Source organism: Phyllobates terribilis, unplaced genomic scaffold, assembly GCF_046119375.1.
Source record: "Phyllobates terribilis strain yellow unplaced genomic scaffold, ASM4611937v1 Scaffold_8__6_contigs__length_399053987, whole genome shotgun sequence".
NCBI lineage: Eukaryota > Metazoa > Chordata > Amphibia > Anura > Dendrobatidae > Phyllobates > Phyllobates terribilis.
The window spans coordinates 327,501,736-327,521,419 of NW_027362768.1; the positions used below are offsets into that span (position 1 = coordinate 327,501,736).

A 19,684-nucleotide genomic window follows, 5' to 3' on the forward strand; every position below is an offset into this window, starting at 1 on the left:
GCGTGCACTCACCAAGGATATTACTCCGGTCAGGGTCTGTAATTTATTTATGGCGTAAGTTACTCTATTAAAGTAGCGTAATTTTTGAAGAATTCGTTGGGCATCGCCATGTCTTGTCTTGCCCGTGCTCTGCTCACGTTAGCAGATCTGTCCGGGATTGGCATGAAAATGCCAAAAGTTTTTTTTCCGCAACTCAAAGTAATTTTATGCCAGAGACCTGGCAATAACTACTTTGGTGAATCCGGCCATGGTTCTTGGAAAAAGGTCTTGTTTGGAAGTAGTGCGATGGGTTAGTAGGTGTTTTTCCGCTTATGAAAATGATACCTTTTTCATACAGGTCATGAGAAACTTCCTTCACATGCAAATCAGAATGGAAGTGCACTGGGGCGTGTCATTTGGAAGAAGATAAAGTGCACTGACACGCCCCCTGTGCACTTCCGGACTGATTTGCATATAGCTTTTAAACTAGACTTCTCATGACTGGTACGTTGAATTTTCGCAAAAAAAAAAAGGTGTAATTTTTAAGGTGAACAAGTGCCAATTCAGGTTCCCTTTAGCTCCTAACTGTTGGCTGTTTTAAGGGGTTAATCTTGGAGCAATTATTTTTTTTGGTGTGTTCCTTTTCGGGTGTTCTGGTATAAGATGCCCCTTATCTGGCAGCTGGAGGTCCCCCCATCTGTCAGATGATCTCATGATATTTTTATTGAATTCTTTCAGTCCAGATAAGATGGGATCTAAATTAGGAACGATCATAAAACTTTTACTGCTTGTCCGCGTGATCCCCCTGCCTCTGGGGGATGGGTAGGTTTTTGCTAATATTTCCATCTTGTTCATTGTGGGAGCGGCAATTCTTCCCTGGAGAGCAATCCACCAGCTCTTAGTTCCTGATGGAGTCTCTGTTGTCAGATGGCGCTGAAGGTCATTCGGTAAAAGTGAGAGTGACTTGTGAGGACACTGACAGCGTGATCAGAGGAGCCAGGTGATGATCTCATGTAGCACACCCGTGTCTGCTCTGCAGGGCAAGCCAAGCAGCTTATGATTCCTTCACAAGGGCTTTCCTACTGAACACATTTATCGCCTATCCTCAGGGTCGCTGGAGGTCTGAGCGCACAGATCTGAATAGATTCCCATAACTAGGTCCCAAATTCACTGATGTTAAAGGGATTCTCTGGTTTAATAAAACTCTCATCCCCTGACTGCAGTTTGTTTTGGGAAAAAAAACCTGGGCTTTACTCACACTCCTCTTGTCCAGGGCTGAGTCTCCGCCATTGCTTTTTGTGTCTGTTATTGTCTGCAGTTGCTGATGTCACGTTGACAATGCTGCAGCCAATCAGTCCTGTGTGTCAGAGCTTTGCATAGTAGACACTAGGAGCAGCGGTGGAGATCCTAAGAGGGTGAGTAAAGTTTGGTGTTTTTTGTTTTTATAAACGGGTTTTCTGAAATTGGAGAACCTCTTTAATGGCGTGGTGGTGTGCATATGTCGCCGCCACTTCCTTCTTATATGGGACAGCTGTATCAACAAGGAGTACCCTGTCTCGGTTTTGGTTGAAGGTCCTTTATCAGACCCCAAGTGATCAAACATTTATTCCTTACTTGTGGACCAGGATCTTTTCTTTATGCTTATCCTGAGTTCTTCTGAAAATGGCAATGCTAAGGACTGGAAAGGAACCTACCTGCTGCCAAAATATACTTAGAAGAGCCAGCTGGGGAACATCCCCGAAGAGGAGACAGTCCGGCGCCGTCCCCATCCAGCATCTTCTAGCTCCACTGCAGCTGATTGACAGGTATCTTTAAAGTGTGTAGTTTGCTAGAGACCTGTCAAACCCTGGGAAAAGCTTCTGTTGACAGCACAGGACCAGTCTCCTCCCCGGCCAGATCTTCAGACTGTTTTCTGGCGTTAATCTGATTTATGCCACCTGTGGATTGAGCAGCAGGAATTTACTAAAAGGTTCCCTTTAACAGAAAGTATGGCACACCCATTTCTACCCCTTTATGACGAGGAGTGGTTTACAATCAGCGAAATAGATTTTTTTTTTAACATAACAGCCGCTGCGAGGCCGGTGACAACACCCTGCAGGATAACCGGTTGTAATCTGTCAGGCAGAACCTGCGCGTTTCACATCGCCCAGCTCGCCGACTCCCAATCTCTGCAGAATCACTGACGGGAATGTGCTCCGTCATTGTCAGCCTGCCAGCGAGAACACAGATCAGCTTCCAGCTCATGTCCGTGCCCATTATGGCTCGCAGGAGCACTTCGCTCTTTATGTTTGTGCTTGTTGCAGTACAGAATGTTTTATCCCATTACTTGTCTTAAAAGTCTCATTAAATCATGTTGTTTTTTGGGTTTGACTGTTCCAGTGGCCTATTAAGTGGATCGGGTGTGAATTTCAACTTACTCACAGTATATCATTTAATATTTTCCAAGTATACAAAGTGGCTGATACCAACCAAACCGGAGACCTATCCATAGACCAAACTGTTTCTGGGTTTTTGCCCCTCGGCGGCACAGAGCAGGGTATTGGATGGCTGAATGGGATATTTTAGATGCAGAACAAGAGGCCTGATAGAATATACTTTGCATATATCATATTATATTATATTATTATTATATGTCTTCACACCATGTTGGGTCTCTTAAAGAAGAGAATATTTTTTTTGGGGGGGGGGGGAATTGCCTCCTTTTAGGATCAGTTGCACTTTGCTGTCTGCTGAATTACCTTTTTTTTTTAAGTTTAGTTTCCACATTAAGAATTTTAATGTCTTTCATTAGGATAGGTCATTGATATAAAATCAATAAAGGGACCACGTCCGGCAGCTCTCTTGATCAGCTGTTTGGAGGGGCTTTCTGGACTTAGCAGTGACACAGCCCCTACGAACCGCTGATTGATGGGCAATGCGGAAATGGTCGAATATAGATGGACCATCATTTTTTAAGTCCCTGTTAAAGGGGTTGTCCAGCCCAGTGCAACTTTTTTACAAGCACTGCAGCTTGCTGAATCCTAAGAGAGCGTACCATACACACTGTTAGGATTTTATTGTTTGTCGTTTTGATCGGTCTTCACGTGACAGCAAGTTGTCACGTAGACCATTGAGAGAAGTAGATGAGAATCTAGCTGGCACGTGACTGCAGGTTTGCAAATGACATAATTCCGATCAAATGACAACCACTTGAACTGGCAAAGCCAAATCCTAGCAGTGTGTATATTACATTGTTAGTGCAAATTTTTGCCAAGCACTGCAATTTACCAAATTGAAGCCTTTTAACTATGGAAGCTGTGAAGCAAATCTTCCGTGAGTGTAACCATTATCTGCCAGACCTCTGCATGCACTTTTATATAGAGCCTCACATTTAGCAGGTGTTACACTTCTGCTTTTTATACATCACATTCATGCACAGACATATGTAATCCTTGTTGTTTTTAGCCCTGTGAGCAAAGCCTTAGTATTTAAAGGGGTTGTCCGATGAAAGCAAGCCGATAGGTGATTACTTGCTTATCTGTGGCGGTCTGACCTCCAGGCCCTGCATCGGTTGGGGGGACGGGGAATTCAGTGGCAGTGTGCATACCCGAACTCCGCTCCACTCCATATGGGATTGCCCAGCTCTGCGCTTGGCTCTTTCCTTGCAGTTCTATAGAGAATGAATGAAACAAGTTGAATTAGTAATGAATCAAGTAATCTATGAAATCTGGGATAACTTGTTGATCGCTGCTGGTCCCGACAGGTGGAAGCCTAATAATCCCAAGTATGGGGCTCTGTAGCCCTGTCTTGAATGGACCTAGCATGAGCACCTCTGCTCCATTCAAGATGGGGCTACAGAACCCTGGTTGTAAAGGGTCCCAGCGGTCAGGTTAAAGCAGTCATCGCCCCCTGACCCCTGATTCGGGGTGGGGGGGTGATTATCTTTGTATTTAGTTAAGGGGGCAGTCAGCTTGCATCCATCCCTGGAGACTGAAGGAGAAAGGGAAGACTATGGACACCTCTGGACAGACAATGCTTTAATTTATGTATTCCCCCATCCCCCTACACCATATGATATTAAATATGGGACAGAATAGAAGGGATGGGGTGCAGCGTTCCCATTCACTCAAATAGGAGGGAGCTGCAGTACCAAAGCCATTTCTCTGTAAAGGACATGTGATAGAAAAACTCGCCAAAACCCACAACGTGACCATTAAACCTCACTGCAGGAGGAGTAAAAACCATAGAAATCTTTCTTCATTAGATATTTGGTCAAACATTGAGTCTATTTGGAACATGGTCCATTCAGGCTGGAAGTTCTCGCAGCTTTTTTTGCTGCCGGATGTTACTCCAGAGTTTGGTGTAAGTTTTTAGGCCCCTTTTTTCGTGTGATCTCAGCTGGGATTGGGTTCTCTGAACCTTACAAGCTTTATACCCCTCTCTGGGCGCGGGACTGAGCTTCATACTGCTCCATATTTACTAATCATGTTCCCTGCTGGTGTCTTGGCCGTTCCTTGAAGGAAAGTCTTCGTAAGTCTCTTTATTTTATCCCGATTCTTGGCTTCTTTTCTGTTGTTGGAGTATCCTGGTGAAAAGTCCTCAAGTGACATCTGACCTACATCAGCGCTCTGCTGTAATGTTGTGAGCGGTGCCAGGAAGCTCGCTGTGCCCACTCTCCTGTCTAACCTTGGCACTGCGTCAACGTCCACATAAACTAGGGGTATCTGATTTTATGATCACAAATAAGTTTACGTCATGGGTTTATTTCCAACTTCATTCCTAGATTCAAGACACATTTTACACGGGATGATGGTCGGTTAACAAGCATTTGTTTTACGAGATGTTCCTGATCTTGATATAGGCTTTTTGGCACTTGTTACACCGGCCAGCGACAGTCGTTACACCCAGATCACCTGTCTGTGTAAATGGACCTTTAATCTGTAGTGGTTGGAAAACAAATTACAGACATGGCTGGACTTTTCAGATCATTGAGCGCCTTCCCTTTCGTGTTGTGGGAAATGACATCAGTGGAATGCTTTTCGCTCCATTTTTTTTTTTAAATGTTTTTTTTCTTTTTTTAAAGCATGGCCTTGAGGCAAGTGTAAAGGGACGCCACTCAGTCGAGAGCCTCTCACCTAGCCAGATCAGTTCTCATACTTTGCACTGACGAGGGCCAACACCGTGTCTGCAAATTGAGATTCTGATTTGGCTTTTATCCTAAGTCATATTGCATGACTCGTTAAAGGGTTGATTGTGACTTGTAGTATTGCTGCTTCCAATAGGTGGCGCTATAGAGTTCAAGTCCTCTTTCTCTGAAGAGGCAATTTGCATACCTCGAAGATAAAACGGTGAATTAATCTGTCAGCAGGTTTTTGCTATGTAATCTGACATCCGCATGATGTAGGGGCAGAGACCCTGATTCCAGCAATGTATCATTTAATTTTGTGGGTGCAGCAGTTGTGATGTAATCACAGTTTTCTCTGCTGCAGATCTCTGAATGCTGAGCCCTGTATAACACTGATAACACTGTATAACACTGATTGCCAGCTTTCTTTATACACTGTATATTGACAGTGATGGGGTTGTGGTTGGACCAGGAGGCAGGAGACTTAGTCCTGTAGTGATGCTCTCCTGCTGATAAAGCATTGATTGTGTTGAAACTGAAACAGCCTAATAAGTGACACATTGCTCGAATCTGACTCTACATCATGCTGCTGTCGGATTACATAGCAAAAACCTGCTGACAGACTCCCTTGAAACACATCTAGCACTCTGTTATGCAAATTGGGTTTCCTCCAGAAGAGAACTATTTTTCTAGTGGCACCTACAGATAGCCACCAATAGGTGGCACTAGTAAGAACCTTTTCTTCCTTCTGAAAGAGACCTAATTGATCCCCCCTCACCCCCCCAGGGGGGGTTGCCTGTTAGTTTTCACATACAGAACCAGTATCTTCCCATACTTTTCTGATTAAATACTCTATAGAGAAAAACTTTAAATCAGATTTTTTACAAGATTTCACAATTCAAACTGCCATCATGATTAAACACATCTTAGCCCTGAAGAGGCTGGTGTAATTATTGTCAGAATGGCAGTATAATCCTGATAAAAAAAATGAGGGATCTCGTGAGTCCCAGTGTATTCAATCTCTGCCCCATCCTGACTGCTGCAGCTTGTACTGAGCAGTGTGAGATCTCAGCAGGGGGGAGGGGACACTGAGGAGCTGTCAATCAGGATAGGTGGATGGAGATTGAGTTTAAACTTTTGCATAGGATTATGCCGCCATTTTGACATGGATTCATAAAGTAAGTACACCAGCCAATTCAGATCTCAAAGATCATTTTAATAATGTGCGCAGTTTGTGTTGTGACAGATCTGCTTTGGTCACTAACTTTTTTTTTTTTGGCCACAAAACCCTACATGATTCTCCGTCTCGGGCTAATATTAGCGGTGTGCCTCCTTATGCCGCGCTCTTCAGTCTAAATTTAAGCTGCTTCTTTTAGAATCTATAGAATTGCTCATCGAGCACAAGAGGAGGGACGTCGGAGGAGCGCGGAGACGTGAAATTACATGCAATTAGCGGTCCCTCCTGACGCAACTCAGCTAATGAAGGGTTAGCTCTTTGCCGAGCTTGTCTCTTCCGCCTGCAGTCAGGATGCACAAGTAGATGACGGCCCTTTTTTTACGGGTTTCTCCCTCCCCCCCCCCCCCCCCCCCAAGTTCAGAAAGTGAGTTTTATCGCACGGACATAAGTTTACTGCCATCAAAGAGCGAAAACTGAGCGACACCCCAAACTCATGGGCTGTGGAGGGCTGGAAATAACCTACCCCCTGCGGAGCTGGCTGAATGGTTGAAAGCAAAATTCATGATGCATAATTAGTTCTGTTGATGTTAATTCAGTTTTTATTTGCTTTTTACTCTGTTTTTCTATCATTGAGTAGGTGATCTCTCTGCTGTTATGCTTCATAAATTAAAAGAACTTAGAAAATGACACCGCAAATGATTAGAAGTGGTGAACGATTTCTGACATTTCTTTTAAGTGCTCGTCTTGCTTTTATTATGTGCTCAACTCCCCGGTGACTTTCATTATCCTTGCAATTGTCAGTTTCTAAATCAATACGTAGCGGCAACATTCAACTGCTGTAGTCCTCCAACCGTATCGAACAACATGGTGGTTGTTGTTTTTTTTTTAATAACTTATGATGGGGTCTTGGTAAAATGAGAGGTTCTCAGCTTCAGAAAAATCATACTTTTTAGGAGGACTCATTGACAATAAGCAGATCCCACAATGATCACCTATAATCTGTGGGGTCATGTGTGTACTTAAAGGCAATGAACACTCTTCTTGTATGATGCGCCAGCCGTACTAATTAAGAGGGAATGCCGACCGGAAGCCGGGTTCCCATCTAGCGGCCACAAAATACTCACATGGCTGCTGGACAATGGTCCTGAAAATTGATTAACTCTTGTAGTAGTCTCCTTTACACTGTGTTCCAAATTATTATGCAAATAATATTTTCTCAGATTTTCCCAAATTACCTATATGAATTGCAGTCATTGTAATTTTCCAGTCAAATAACTATTAGAGTACAATTGAAAGGTTTTTGTACAAACTGCCTATGATAACAGTATATTTTTAAAAAAAATAAAAAACTCAAACTGCACTCAAAATGCATGTTCCAAATTATTATGCACAGCAGAGTTTTCAACCTTTTCATTTTGATAAAGAACAAAAAAATGGTCATTTTTGAAATTATAAGCATTAGCAGGTTATTACAAACTGAAATCAAACAGTTTTCAACTCAAAACTTTATTCTAGGTGATGTTACATTTGCACATAGGACCCCTTGTTCGAAAGGAGCTTCTGAACTCTCTCGTCCATTGAATTTGTCAGGTTTTGGATGGTTTCTGCTTCCAATTGTTTTGCATGAGGACAGAATACCCTCCCAGAGCTGTTGCTTAGATGTGAGCTGCCTCCCGCCATCATAGACACTCCTTTTGATGATGCTCCAGAGGTTCTCAATGGGGTAGAGGTCAGGGGAGCATGGGTGCCACACCATAAGTTTGTCCCCTTTTATGCCCATAGCAGCCAGAGATGCAGATGTGTTATGTGCAGCATGAGACGGGGCATTATCATGCATGAAATGATCTTGCTGCGGAATGCACGGCTCTTCTTCTTGAACCATGGCAGGAAGTGCTGTTTGAGAAACTCAACATACATTATGGAGTTCATCTTTACCCCTTCAGGGATCCTAAAGGGGCCGACAATCTCTCTCCCCATGATTCCAGCCCAAAACATTACTCCACCTCCTCCTTGTTAGCGCCGTAGCCGTGTTTGCATGGGGTGTCCATCAACCAGCCATCCTCCACTCCATCTATCTGGACCATCGAGATCATTTCATGCGTGATAAAGCCCCGTCTCATGCTGCACATAACACATCTGCATCTCTGGCTGCTATGGGCATAAAAGGGGACAAACTTATGGTGTGGCACTCATGCTCCCCTGACCTCAACCCCATTGAGAACCTCTGGAGCATCATCAAAAGGAGTGTCTATGATGGTGGGAGGCAGTTCACATCTAAGCAACAGCTCTGGGAGGGTATTCTGTCCTCATGCAAAACAATTGAAGCAGAAACCATCCAAAACCTGACAAATTCAATGGACGAGAGAGTTCAGAAGCTCCTTTCGAACAAGGGGTCCTATGTGAAAATGTAACATCACCTAGAATAAAGTTTTGAGTTGAAAACTGTTTGATTTCAGTTTGTAATAACCTGCTAATGCTTATAATTTCAAAAATAACCATTTTTTTTGTTCTTTATTAAAATGAAAAGGTTGAAAACTCTGCTGTGCATAATAATTTGGAACATGCATTTTGAGTGCAGTTTGAGTTTTTTTTTTTAAAAATATACTGTTATCATAGGCAGTTTGTACAAAAACCTTCCAATTGTACTCTAATAGTTATTTGACTGGAAAATGACAATGACTGCCATTCATATAGGTAATTTGGGAAAATCTGAGAAAATATTATTTGCATAATAATTTGGAACACAGTGTAGTTAATAAAATTGCTCTAAGGCTGGCCATACAGTGGCTTGCGATAGTATTTAACCTCCCCCCCCCCCCACCCCTCCTTGGCATTTTTTATGTTTTGCTATCTCACAACCTGGATTGTCAGTTGTTGTTTTTTTTTTGAGGGTTTTCATCACTTAATGTGAAGAACTTTTCTTTGTATTGTGAAGCAAACCACAAATAGGACAAAATAACTGAATACTTCAGTGTGAATTACTATTCACCCCACTAAAGTCAGTACTTTGTAGAACCTTCTTTTGCGGCAATCACAGCACCAAGTCACTTTGGATAAGTCTCTTTGAGCTTTCCACGTCTTGCCACTGGGATTTTTGACCATTCCTCAAGGCAAAACTGCTCCAGCTCCTAAAAGTGAGATGGTTTCCTCTAGTGAACAACAATCTTCACATCTGACCACAGATTCTCAGTTGGATTAAGTCCTGGGCTTTGACTCGGCCACTCCAAAACATTAACACGTTTCCCATTAAACCACTCTAGTGTTTCTTTAGCAGTATGCTTTGAGTCATTGTCTCGTTGGAAAGTGAACCTCCATCCCAGTCTCAAATCACTGACAGACTGAAGCAGATGTTGCGCAAGAGTACCCCTGTATTTTGCACCATCCATTTTCCTCTTGACTTGGACCATTTTCCCTAATCCTCCTGCTGAAAAACATCCCCAAGACATGATGCTGTCACCACCATGTTTCACTGTGGGGATGGTGTTCTTGACGTGCTCAGCTGTGTTGGTTTGACGCCTGACATAGCTTTTACCTTGGTGGCCAAAAAGTTCAATTCTGGGCTCATCTGACCACAGCACCTTCCTCCATACATTTTGGAGTCTCCCACATGTCTTTTTGCAAACTCAAAACGAGCCTTACAATTTTTGTGTGTAAATAAAGGCTTTTTTCTGCCCACTCTTCCACAAAGGCCACCTCTATGGAGCTTACGGCTTACTGTGGTTTTATTGACAGATACTCCTGTCTCTGTTTGGGAACTCTGCAGCTACTTAAGGGTTACCTTTGGTCTCTGTGCTGCCTCTCTGATCAATGCTGTCCTTGCCCGGGCTGAGTGTTTTTTGGCGAGTGGCCCTCTCTTGGCAGGTTTGTTGTGCTACTATGTTCTTTTCATTTGATGATAATGGATTTAATGGTGCTCCGGGCGATCATCAGAGATTGGGATATTTCTTTTATAATTCAACCCTGACTTGTACGTCTCAACAACTTTGTCCATGACTTGTTTGGAGATCTCCTTGGTCCTCATGGTGGTGTTTGGAGATCTCCTTGGTCCTCATGGTGGTGGTTGGAGATCTCCTTGGTCCTAATGGTGGTGGTGGTTGGAGATCTCCTTGGTCCTCATGGTGGTGGTTGGAGATCTCCTTGGTCCTCGTGGTGGTTGGAGATCTCCTTGGTCCTCATGGTGGTGGTTGGAGATCTCCTTGGTCCTCATGGTGGTGGTTGGAGATCTCCTTGGTCCTCATGGTGGTGGTTGGAGATCTCCTTGGTCCTCATGGTGGTGGTTGGAGATCTCCTTGGTCCTCATGGTGGTGGTTGGAGATCTCCTTGGTCCTCATGGTGGTGGTTGGAGATCTCCTTGGTCCTCATGGTGGTGGTTGGAGATCTCCTTGGTCCTCATGGTGGTGGTTGGAGATCTCCTTGGTCCTCATGGTGGTGGTTGGAGGTCTCCTTGGTCCTCATGGTGGTGGTTGGAGATCTCCTTGGTCCTCATGGTGGTGGTTGGAGGTCTCCTTGGTCCTCATGGTGGTGGTTGGAGGTCTCCTTGGTCCTCATGGTGGTGGTTGGAGGTCTCCTTGGTCCTCATGGTGGTGGTTGGAGGTCTCCTTGGTCCTCATGGTGGTGGTTGGAGGTCTCCTTGGTCCTCATGGTGGTGGTTGGAGGTCTCCTTGGTCCTCATGGTGGTGGTTGGAGGTCTCCTTGGTCCTCATGGTGGTGGTTGGAGGTCTCCTCGGTCCTCATGGTGGTGGTTGGAGGTCTCCTCGGTCCTCATGGTGGTGGTTGGAGGTCTCCTCGGTCCTCATGGTGGTGGTTGGAGGTCTCCTCGGTCCTCATGGTGGTGGTTGGAGGTCTCCTCGGTCCTCATGGTGGTGGTTGGAGGTCTCCTCGGTCCTCATGGTGGTGGTTGGAGGTCTCCTCGGTCCTCATGGTGGTGGTTGGAGGTCTCCTCGGTCCTCATGGTGGTGGTTGGAGGTCTCCTCGGTCCTCATGGTGGTGGTTGGAGGTCTCCTTGGTCCGCATGGTGGTGGTTGGTTAGTGGTGCCTTTTGGGTAATGGTGTTGCAGCCACTATGGCCTTTCAATAAAGGTAAAGTGTATATAGTGACAGACATGTGACGCTCACATTGCACACAGGTGGACGTCCTGTCACTAAGCATGTGACTTATGAAGGTAATTGCTTAGACCAGAAATTTTTAGGGACTTCATAGCAAAAAGGGCGAATACATATGCACATGCCAATTTTTAGTTATTTGATCCCATAAATTTAATTTCTGCCTATATTTTTCTCACTTCACCAATTTAGACTATTTAGTGCTGATGCATCACACAAATCAATTACAAAAATATTGAAACACATGTTGTAATGTAGCAAAATAGGTGATAAGCCAAGTGGGGGTGAATATTATTGCAAGCCACTGTATAGAGCCTTTATTTTCTCTTTAGCGCCACCATATTAGAGACTCCACATTACACAGTGACCATCCAAAACCATGGGTTGTGGGCGTAATATGTGAAGGGGCCGATCCTCCAATGTGAGAAACCCTTTTAATGACTGATTTCCATTCTGTCCAAGAGATGTTAGGAACCAAATCCATGTTTTAGTTTTCTTCATCATTGGTCTTATTGTTTATTGGTGTCTTTTATTTTCTTCCAGTTCTACCTTCAAGACACTAAGAGCAGTAATGGTACCTTCATAAACAGCCAGAGGTTGAGTCGAGGGTCCGAGGAGAGTCCGCCGTGTGAGATCCTATCTGGGGACATCATTCAGTTTGGGGTAGATGTCACAGAAAACACCAGGAAAGGTACGTGATGGTTGTAGCTGTTTGTCATTTTGCATTTATGTCCTGAAATCTGAACTACTAAACCGCGTCCTCCTAGTAAATTGGAGAATGATGAAGTAACAAGTAGACTTTCTTAGATTGTAGGATGTTTATAAAGGATGTGGCTCCTCCACCAACAAGTCATAGACTTTCTCAGATCGTAGGGCCTTTATCATTTTGGAAACGGCTTTACGTTCCCGTCCCTGGAGGTCGGAGTTCTGCACTTAGAGGTGACAGTGTGTCATATGTGCACTCCAGGGTAATGTGAGATCCTACTACGGCGTATGTAATGGACACCGGTCGGCATCTGGCGTCATAGCTGAGACCTGACCGGCACCTGCTCTATATTGCATCGCCTAGGAATTGCCAACATGTGCCGTGTAAAAATTGGAAACTCACAATGTGACTCCTATGTGACAACCTAGAAGAGATGTTTTACCCTTTTTGTAATTATAATATTTTTTTTAGTGTGCTATTATATTGTCAGGGTGACGCATATGAATATTTTTTGCATTTTGTTTCCTGCAGTGACCCATGGTTGTATAGTGTCCACAGTAAAGCTGTTTTTGCCAGATGGATTAGAGGCGAGACGACGGTCAGAGTAAGTGTCTGATGGTAAAATATGCAATAAAATGTTTGCTCAAGGGCTAACCCATAGCTGAGCAGGAAAAGCGCTCTTCTTCCGGTTATAGCCATTTCTCTTTACAATGATTCCCTCTGGTCGCTGCTGAGTAACCAATAGCAATGGCTTCCTGTCCTGCTTGCCAGGGTAGGAGCAGAGCCAGTGGCTGCTTAGCATTATAGACGCACACGGAGAACATGTGACTGCAGACTTGTGAATACTCACACTGCACACTGTCAGGATTCTCCGACGTCAGGAGCAGGTGGTCATATGACACAAATATGTGATTTGCATACTTCTGGCCACCTTCCAACTAGACATGTCTGGGGCAGCACGTCTAGTCTGCATGTGACCGCATGAATGTAAATTGCATATTTGGGGTCATGTGTCTACACCTGACAACCTTGACTGTGCTGCTGTGAGGATTCACAAGTCTGCTGTCACAGAGAATGACTTCAGACTTGAGCCCCCAGCCTGGACAATGCCTTTAAGTATCCACCCCCCCATGAATGTCAGGTGTGTCAGTGCTGGTTCTTAAGGATTTTGCATCTGCACTGCATCCACCTTTTATTATCTGGGTCTGCTGGGTCTTGCAGTACATTGCTGTGATGACATTGGAATATCACCAGATGCGGTGGCAGCTGGAGAAGTCTCTCCTTCAGTGGCCTTCATAAAAGTGGCTGTAACAGACCATAATATAAAAAATTCCTACAGTAGATTTAGTGCCGCTCATGGTTAATCTCTCAACACAGGAGGGGTCCATGGAAGAAGTATCATGTACAGAGGACTTGGATATAAAATGATCATTATTACAAATGCTAGATGGTAACCCGATTCTAACGCATCTTGTATTCTAGAATATGTATGTAGTTTATTCATGAAGCTTTAAGAATAATGCAATGAATACACAGGATTTTCCGGGGGGTTATATTCCACGCCAATATCTCTGATTGGTCACTCACCGTGGAACGCGGAACAGGAGACCCCTGGCTGCAGCCGCAAATAGTCGTGACGTAAGCAGAAGCAAGAGCCGCGCCAATATCGCTGATTGATCAGCGAAGCGTGGTCCAAATCCCGCGCCAATTCGCGGCCGGACTGCACCTGTCGCTGATTGGTCGCGCCATCCGCCCGCAACCAATCAGCGACGCGGGATTTCCGTTACAGACAGACAGAATTAGACAATTATATATAGATATAGATTATTTTCTACACCGTGGTAATATGTCCTGCAATAAGAACCTAAATCGCCACCCTGAAAATGGTGATGGGCTCTTTTTAATTTCTTTGTCTTTTAAAGAGAATTGGTCAGTAGGATCAATCCTCCTAAGCCGTCTATATGGACATAGGTCATAGAAAGCTGAATAAAATGACACCTTGATATCTGTGGTCCGATGTCTTATTCCAGAGAGATCCGCCTTTTTCTTAATATGTAAATGAGCTGTTAAGATCTATGGGCTGGACATCTGAAAATCTTCCTCCAAAGCTTATTTTAAATGAAAGGAGGCATTACCGGAGTGAGACATATAATGACTGACAGTCTGCTCTCCTGACTTGCATGTCTCGCACTGGTAACGCCTCTATTCCTTTACAATAAGCTCTGGAGACAGATCTATGTACGACCCATAGATCTTAACAGATCATTTACATATTAAGAAAAACGTGGATTTCTCTGGAATAAAACATCAGATCGCAGATATTAAGGTATCATTTTATTCAGCTTCCTATGACCTACATGTCCATATAGACGGCTTAGGAGGGTGGCCGTTAATGATTTATTTATTTTTTAAAGGGAATCGATCAAACAAATCCCAAATGCTTCATTTTATTTTCCTTTTGCGATTTTGCTTTATTTTGTCACTTATGAATAATATACAGTACAGACCAAAAGTTTGGACACACCTTCTCATTTAAAGATTTTTCTGTATTTTCATGACTATGAAAATTGTACATTCACACTGAAGGCATCAAAACTATGAATTAACACATGTGGAATTATATACTTAACAAAAAAGTGTGAAACAACTGAAAATATATCTTATATTCTAGGTTCTTCAAAGTAGCCACCTTTTGCTTTGGTGACTGCTTTGCACACTCTTGGCATTCTCTTGATGAGCTCCAAGAGGTAGTCACCGGAAATGGTTTTCACTTCACAGGTGTGCCCTGTCAGGTTTAATAAGTGGGATTTCTTTCCTTATAATTGGGGTTGGGACCATCAGTTGTGTTGTGCAGAAGTCTGGTGGATACACAGCTGATAGTCCTACTGAATAGACTGTTAGAATTTGTATTATGGCAAGAAAAAAGCAGCTAAGTAAAGAAAAACGAGTGGCCATCATTACTTTAAGAAATGAAGGTCAGTCAGTCCGAAAAATTGGGCAAACTTTGAAAGTGTCCCCAAGTGCAGTTGCAAACACCATCAAGCGCTACAAAGAAACTGGCTCACATGAGGACCGCCCCAGGAAAGGAAGACCAAGAGTCACCTCTGCTTCTGAGGATAAGTTTATCCGAGTCACCAGCCTCAGAAATCACAGGTTAACAGCAGCTCAGATTAGAGACCAGGTCAATGCCACACAGAGTTCTAGCAGCAGACACATCTCTTCAACAACTGTTAAGAGGAGACTTTGTGCAGCAGGCCTTCATGGTAAAATAGCTGCTAGGAAACCGCTGCTAAGGACAGGCAACAAGCAGAAGAGACTTGTTTGGGCTAAAGAACACAAGGAATGGACATTAGACCAGTGGAAATCTGTGCTTTGGTCTGATGAATCCAAATTTGAGATCTTTGGTTCCAACCACCGTGTCTTTGTGCAACGCAGAAAAGGTGAACGGATGGACTCTACATGCCTGGTTCCCACCGTGAAGCATGGAGGAGGAGGTGTGATGGTGTGGGGGTGCTTTGCTGGTGACACTTTTGGGGATTTATTCAAAATTGAAGGCATACTGGACCAGCATGGCTACCACAGCATCTTGCAGCGGCATGCTATTCCATCCGGTTTGCGTTTAGTTGGACCATCATTTATTTTTCAACAGGACAATGACCCCAAACACACCTCCAGGCTGTGTAAGGGCTATTTGACCAAGAAGGAGAGTGATGGGGTGCTACACCAGATGACCTGGCCTCCACAGTCACCAGACCTGAACCCAATCGAGATGGTTTGGGGTGAGCTGGACCGCAGAGTGAAGGCAAAAGGGCCAACAAGTGCTAAGCATCTCTGGGAACTCCTTCAAGATTGTTGGAAAACCATTTCCGGTGACTACATCTTGAAGCTCATCAAGAGAATGCCAAGAGTGTGCAAAGCAGTCATCAAAGCAAAAGGTGGCTGCTTTGAAGAACCTAGAATATAAGACATATTTTCAGTTGTTTCACACTTTTATTGTTAAGTATATAATTCCACATGTGTTAATTCATAGTTTTGATGCCTTCAGTGTGAATGTACAATTTTCATAATCATGAAAATACAGAAAAATCTTTAAATGAGAAGGTGTGTCCAAACTTTTGGTCTGTACTGTGTATGTAAGTAAACTCTCCCGGAACTGAATACTGAAGTGTTTGTCATGCAGCATTTCAGTAGTCAGATCTCGGTGTTTAATAGCAAACGTCCCAGTGTGAATCCGACAGCCACACATGGCGCCCGATACCTACACTCCTAATCCTCTTATTTCCCTCTTTTCCTTCCTCTCATTTCCTAGTTGTGATTTGCATCATTGGTAGAAATCTAGACAATTCTATCTGTGGCCATGTAAATCGTGGGTCCGAAGTCTGAGGTTTTCAGGGCTTTGGTAGCGACATCAGCGCTCAGGAAATCTCCGCTTTGTAGAGGTCATTCACTAATGAATCTTCTCTATTTTGAGTCTTCCTCTCCGTTTATAGGAAGGGACACTTGGGCGAGTTCACATTCTCAGCATTCACTGGGATAAAGCCTTGAATTTGAGGTTTTCTGCTTTAATAATCTGTGAACTGCATGCAAATACCTTCTCGGGGAATACTTCACCAAGTCGAAGCAAGTTGTACATGTCGTGGCTTTTATCTGGGCGTGCGCTAGATCTCCTTCCCACAGTGTCGATTAAAGGGAACCTGTCATGTCCCCAAATACACATAAAGGGTCAATCTGCAGGTTAACAGTTTTACAATAATGCCCGGTCGCTGTACTGAAAGAGCGGCTACTGGGAGAAAATTAATAATATTTCTACCAGCAGCCGCCGGCTTTCAGTTATAGCAAAGCGCCAGTGCGGCTACAGTCGCGATCAGTACACAGTGGGTGGCAGCTGTAAGTAGTAGTACGCCTCGAAACTTTGATTGACTGCTCACTCTGCAGCACATCTTTGCAGATAAGTGGGAAAACTTTTCATCTGCAGCAGTCTAGTGATCTCAGCCTCCCAGTTACCAGGCACGACAATGCTGCTAGTTGTGATTGTGCCTGGTATCAAAGCTCAATCTCATTACCCTGAATGGAACAAAGATTTAGAGCGCTAAAATGCTAGACATAGTCGCTACAATAGAATGGAGCTGTCTCTCATAAACCGTGAAGGAGAGTCTGCAATGGATGGACCGCCGCTTTTTAATTAGTTGACGGATAGACCTGAGTCTGAGGTTGAGCATTGTACATTGACTGCTCCCTGCACCAGCCAGATAACAGGAAGCAAGCAGCTTCAGGGAGGATGTAACTTTGTTTTCTCCCTGTAGCCGCTGCTCCAGTAATCCGGCCAGATGCAATTTACCTACGGATTACTCCTGTATCTGCAGGAAATCAAGGGAAACAGTCAACTTCGGCTAAACCCTTTTTAGAGTTTTTGGAGTCTTCACTCCATTGACTAAACAAACTAACTGACCCCTGTGTAACAGAAGCAGCATGTTAGCAGAATCATGAATGCAGCTCTGAAGCACATTACAGGTTTAGATTTAGAACTTTATGCAGTTACTCAACTAATTCTGTGGCTTATATTCCGTATATAAACTGTACAATAGTATTCAATGCTGGATCGTTAGTTGAGAGGACAGGCAAAGCCACTTTCTGCACTTTCCACCAGGTTTATCGCTCTGGTACCTGGAGGTGTGTGATCATTAACCTGCCAGTGAGAGATTTTTGCTGGCTCTACAGTAAAGGGGAACTGTGCAAAACACATAGCCGAAGACCGATGTCATCTGATTCTTATCTCGGCCCTAAATCTTTGCGCACTCGTGGGAAAGTGACTTTCGAGCCCGTCTAGCGTTGTACTGGATATTATATCATGGGGGCAAATAAACGCTGTCTCTTTAAGTGCAGACGACTTTTAATTTCCCTAATAGGAACATATGTCAATAAGTTCTCTTGAAATCCGCCCCTTTCCTAGTTTCTGGTTAATGTAAAACTGGAGTATTGCTATCAATGTATTGATTTTAATTTTTTTTGTCCCCCTCCCCCTTCTACTGAACTTTTTTATCATTTATTTTTCATTTTTACAAATTAGACAACATGCTTATTGCGGTATACAAGACAGTAGTGATTTTGTTTTAATAGCGTACATGTCTTTTCACACACAACCTGTAAATAAGCACGGCCTTTCTGTCCTCAACAGCCCTCACAAAAAAAGTTAAAACTGCTTTCGGTTCAAATACAGGTCTAAAATGCTCACTCGCCTTCCACGCCATTTGAAAAGGGGTGCCATGTCAGTAGCATTCTACCAGTATGATAGGTGCTGGGACCTTCTTTTCTCTCATCCAAGCATGAATTGAGCATCAATAATTAAAAAAAAAAAAAAAAAAAAAAAAAAAAAGAAACACTTTTATTATCACCACACTTGTAAAAGCCTGATCTATGAAATGATAAAATTAACTCGGATGTTAAACACAGTAAAGAAACAACAAAAAAAGAACAGTTTGACATCTTAAATGTAACAGACAGACTTTTCTACCCCCGTCTCTTTCCAGATGGCAGATTTTGGGAGACCTCTGGTTCAGGCATGTTGGATTTTTTGCTTCTGCTGACAAAAGGAGTGTTCCCATATACCCTTTTAACACTTGCTGAGTATCAGGAGGAATAACTATAGGCCAAAGCAGCAGTGTAAACTGTTTTGACCACCCTACCCAGACCTAGCTCTTTGGAGAAAGGCGAGAATGAAGCCTGTATATCTCATATTGCGCACATTTAATTGGGGGTCTCCATTTTGCCCAATGGGGCTGCTAATTGGTTTTGAATTTCTTCTTTTTTGTTTTGTTGTATGGTCACTTTAGAGGTCGCCATAGACTGCCGGTGGCGCGGGTTGCTTCCCCTGCCGGTGGCGCGGGTTGCTTCCCCTGCCGGTGGCGCGGGTTGCTTCCCCTGCCGGTGGCGCGGGTTGCTTCCCCTGCCGGGGGCGCGGGTTGCTTCCCCTGCCGGGGGCGCGGGTTGCTTCCCCTGCCGGGGGCGCTCATGCCAACACCTGGCTGCTGGCCGTACGAACCCTCCGCTCCTGTCATCACTTCTGTACAAGCAGCTATAAAACACGGCAGGACCTGTCATTTCATTACAATTTGGATGCCAGACGTATAATTTACTTTAACTAAAGTGGGTAAATGGTGCACGCCTCAGAAACCTTGCTTAGATAACTGGAAATTTTCCAGAAATTTTTTAAAAATTGGGCGTTTCAAACCTAAATCTTTTAATACTTCTTTTGGATATTCCTCTATGGTTACGCAGCTGTACCTTTGTGCTTGCTGATGCTTTTTCCATAGTCACTAATGCCCCCAGCCTCAGCTTTCATCTGATAGTGTTTGGTCACAGGGGAACAGCGAGGAAAGGGGTCATATTTTGGGAGAGTTTTGTTTTGGAAAGATTGCATAATGCTTAATATCCCATAAAGACCTGTATGTAATGACTTCCTGCGGTGTCATGCCGCTCCGCGTTCAGTAGGTGCGGTCCGATGACTTGTGTAACAAATTCCATTCATAAACCTTTTGTCTTTCCTCTCTAGCGCCCCCTTGTGGACTGTAATTTCTTTCTCTCCTGATTCTGTAGTTTTCACTTTTTTGTATACTAA

General features: G+C 43.9%; 1 protein-coding gene across 4 annotated transcripts in view; it reads left to right on the forward strand.

Annotated features, from left to right (window-relative positions):
* The window catches only part of SLMAP (sarcolemma associated protein), a 119,152-nt gene that overhangs the window by 24,360 nt on the left and 75,108 nt on the right, over positions 1-19,684 (forward strand). For all 4 annotated transcript variants that reach the window (XM_073644619.1, XM_073644621.1, XM_073644620.1 and 1 more), the window contains exons 2-3: positions 11,907-12,054; positions 12,601-12,673. In XM_073644619.1, the coding sequence (XP_073500720.1) occupies positions 11,907-12,054; positions 12,601-12,673 (221 nt within the window). The remainder of the gene's footprint in view (positions 1-11,906; positions 12,055-12,600; positions 12,674-19,684) is intronic.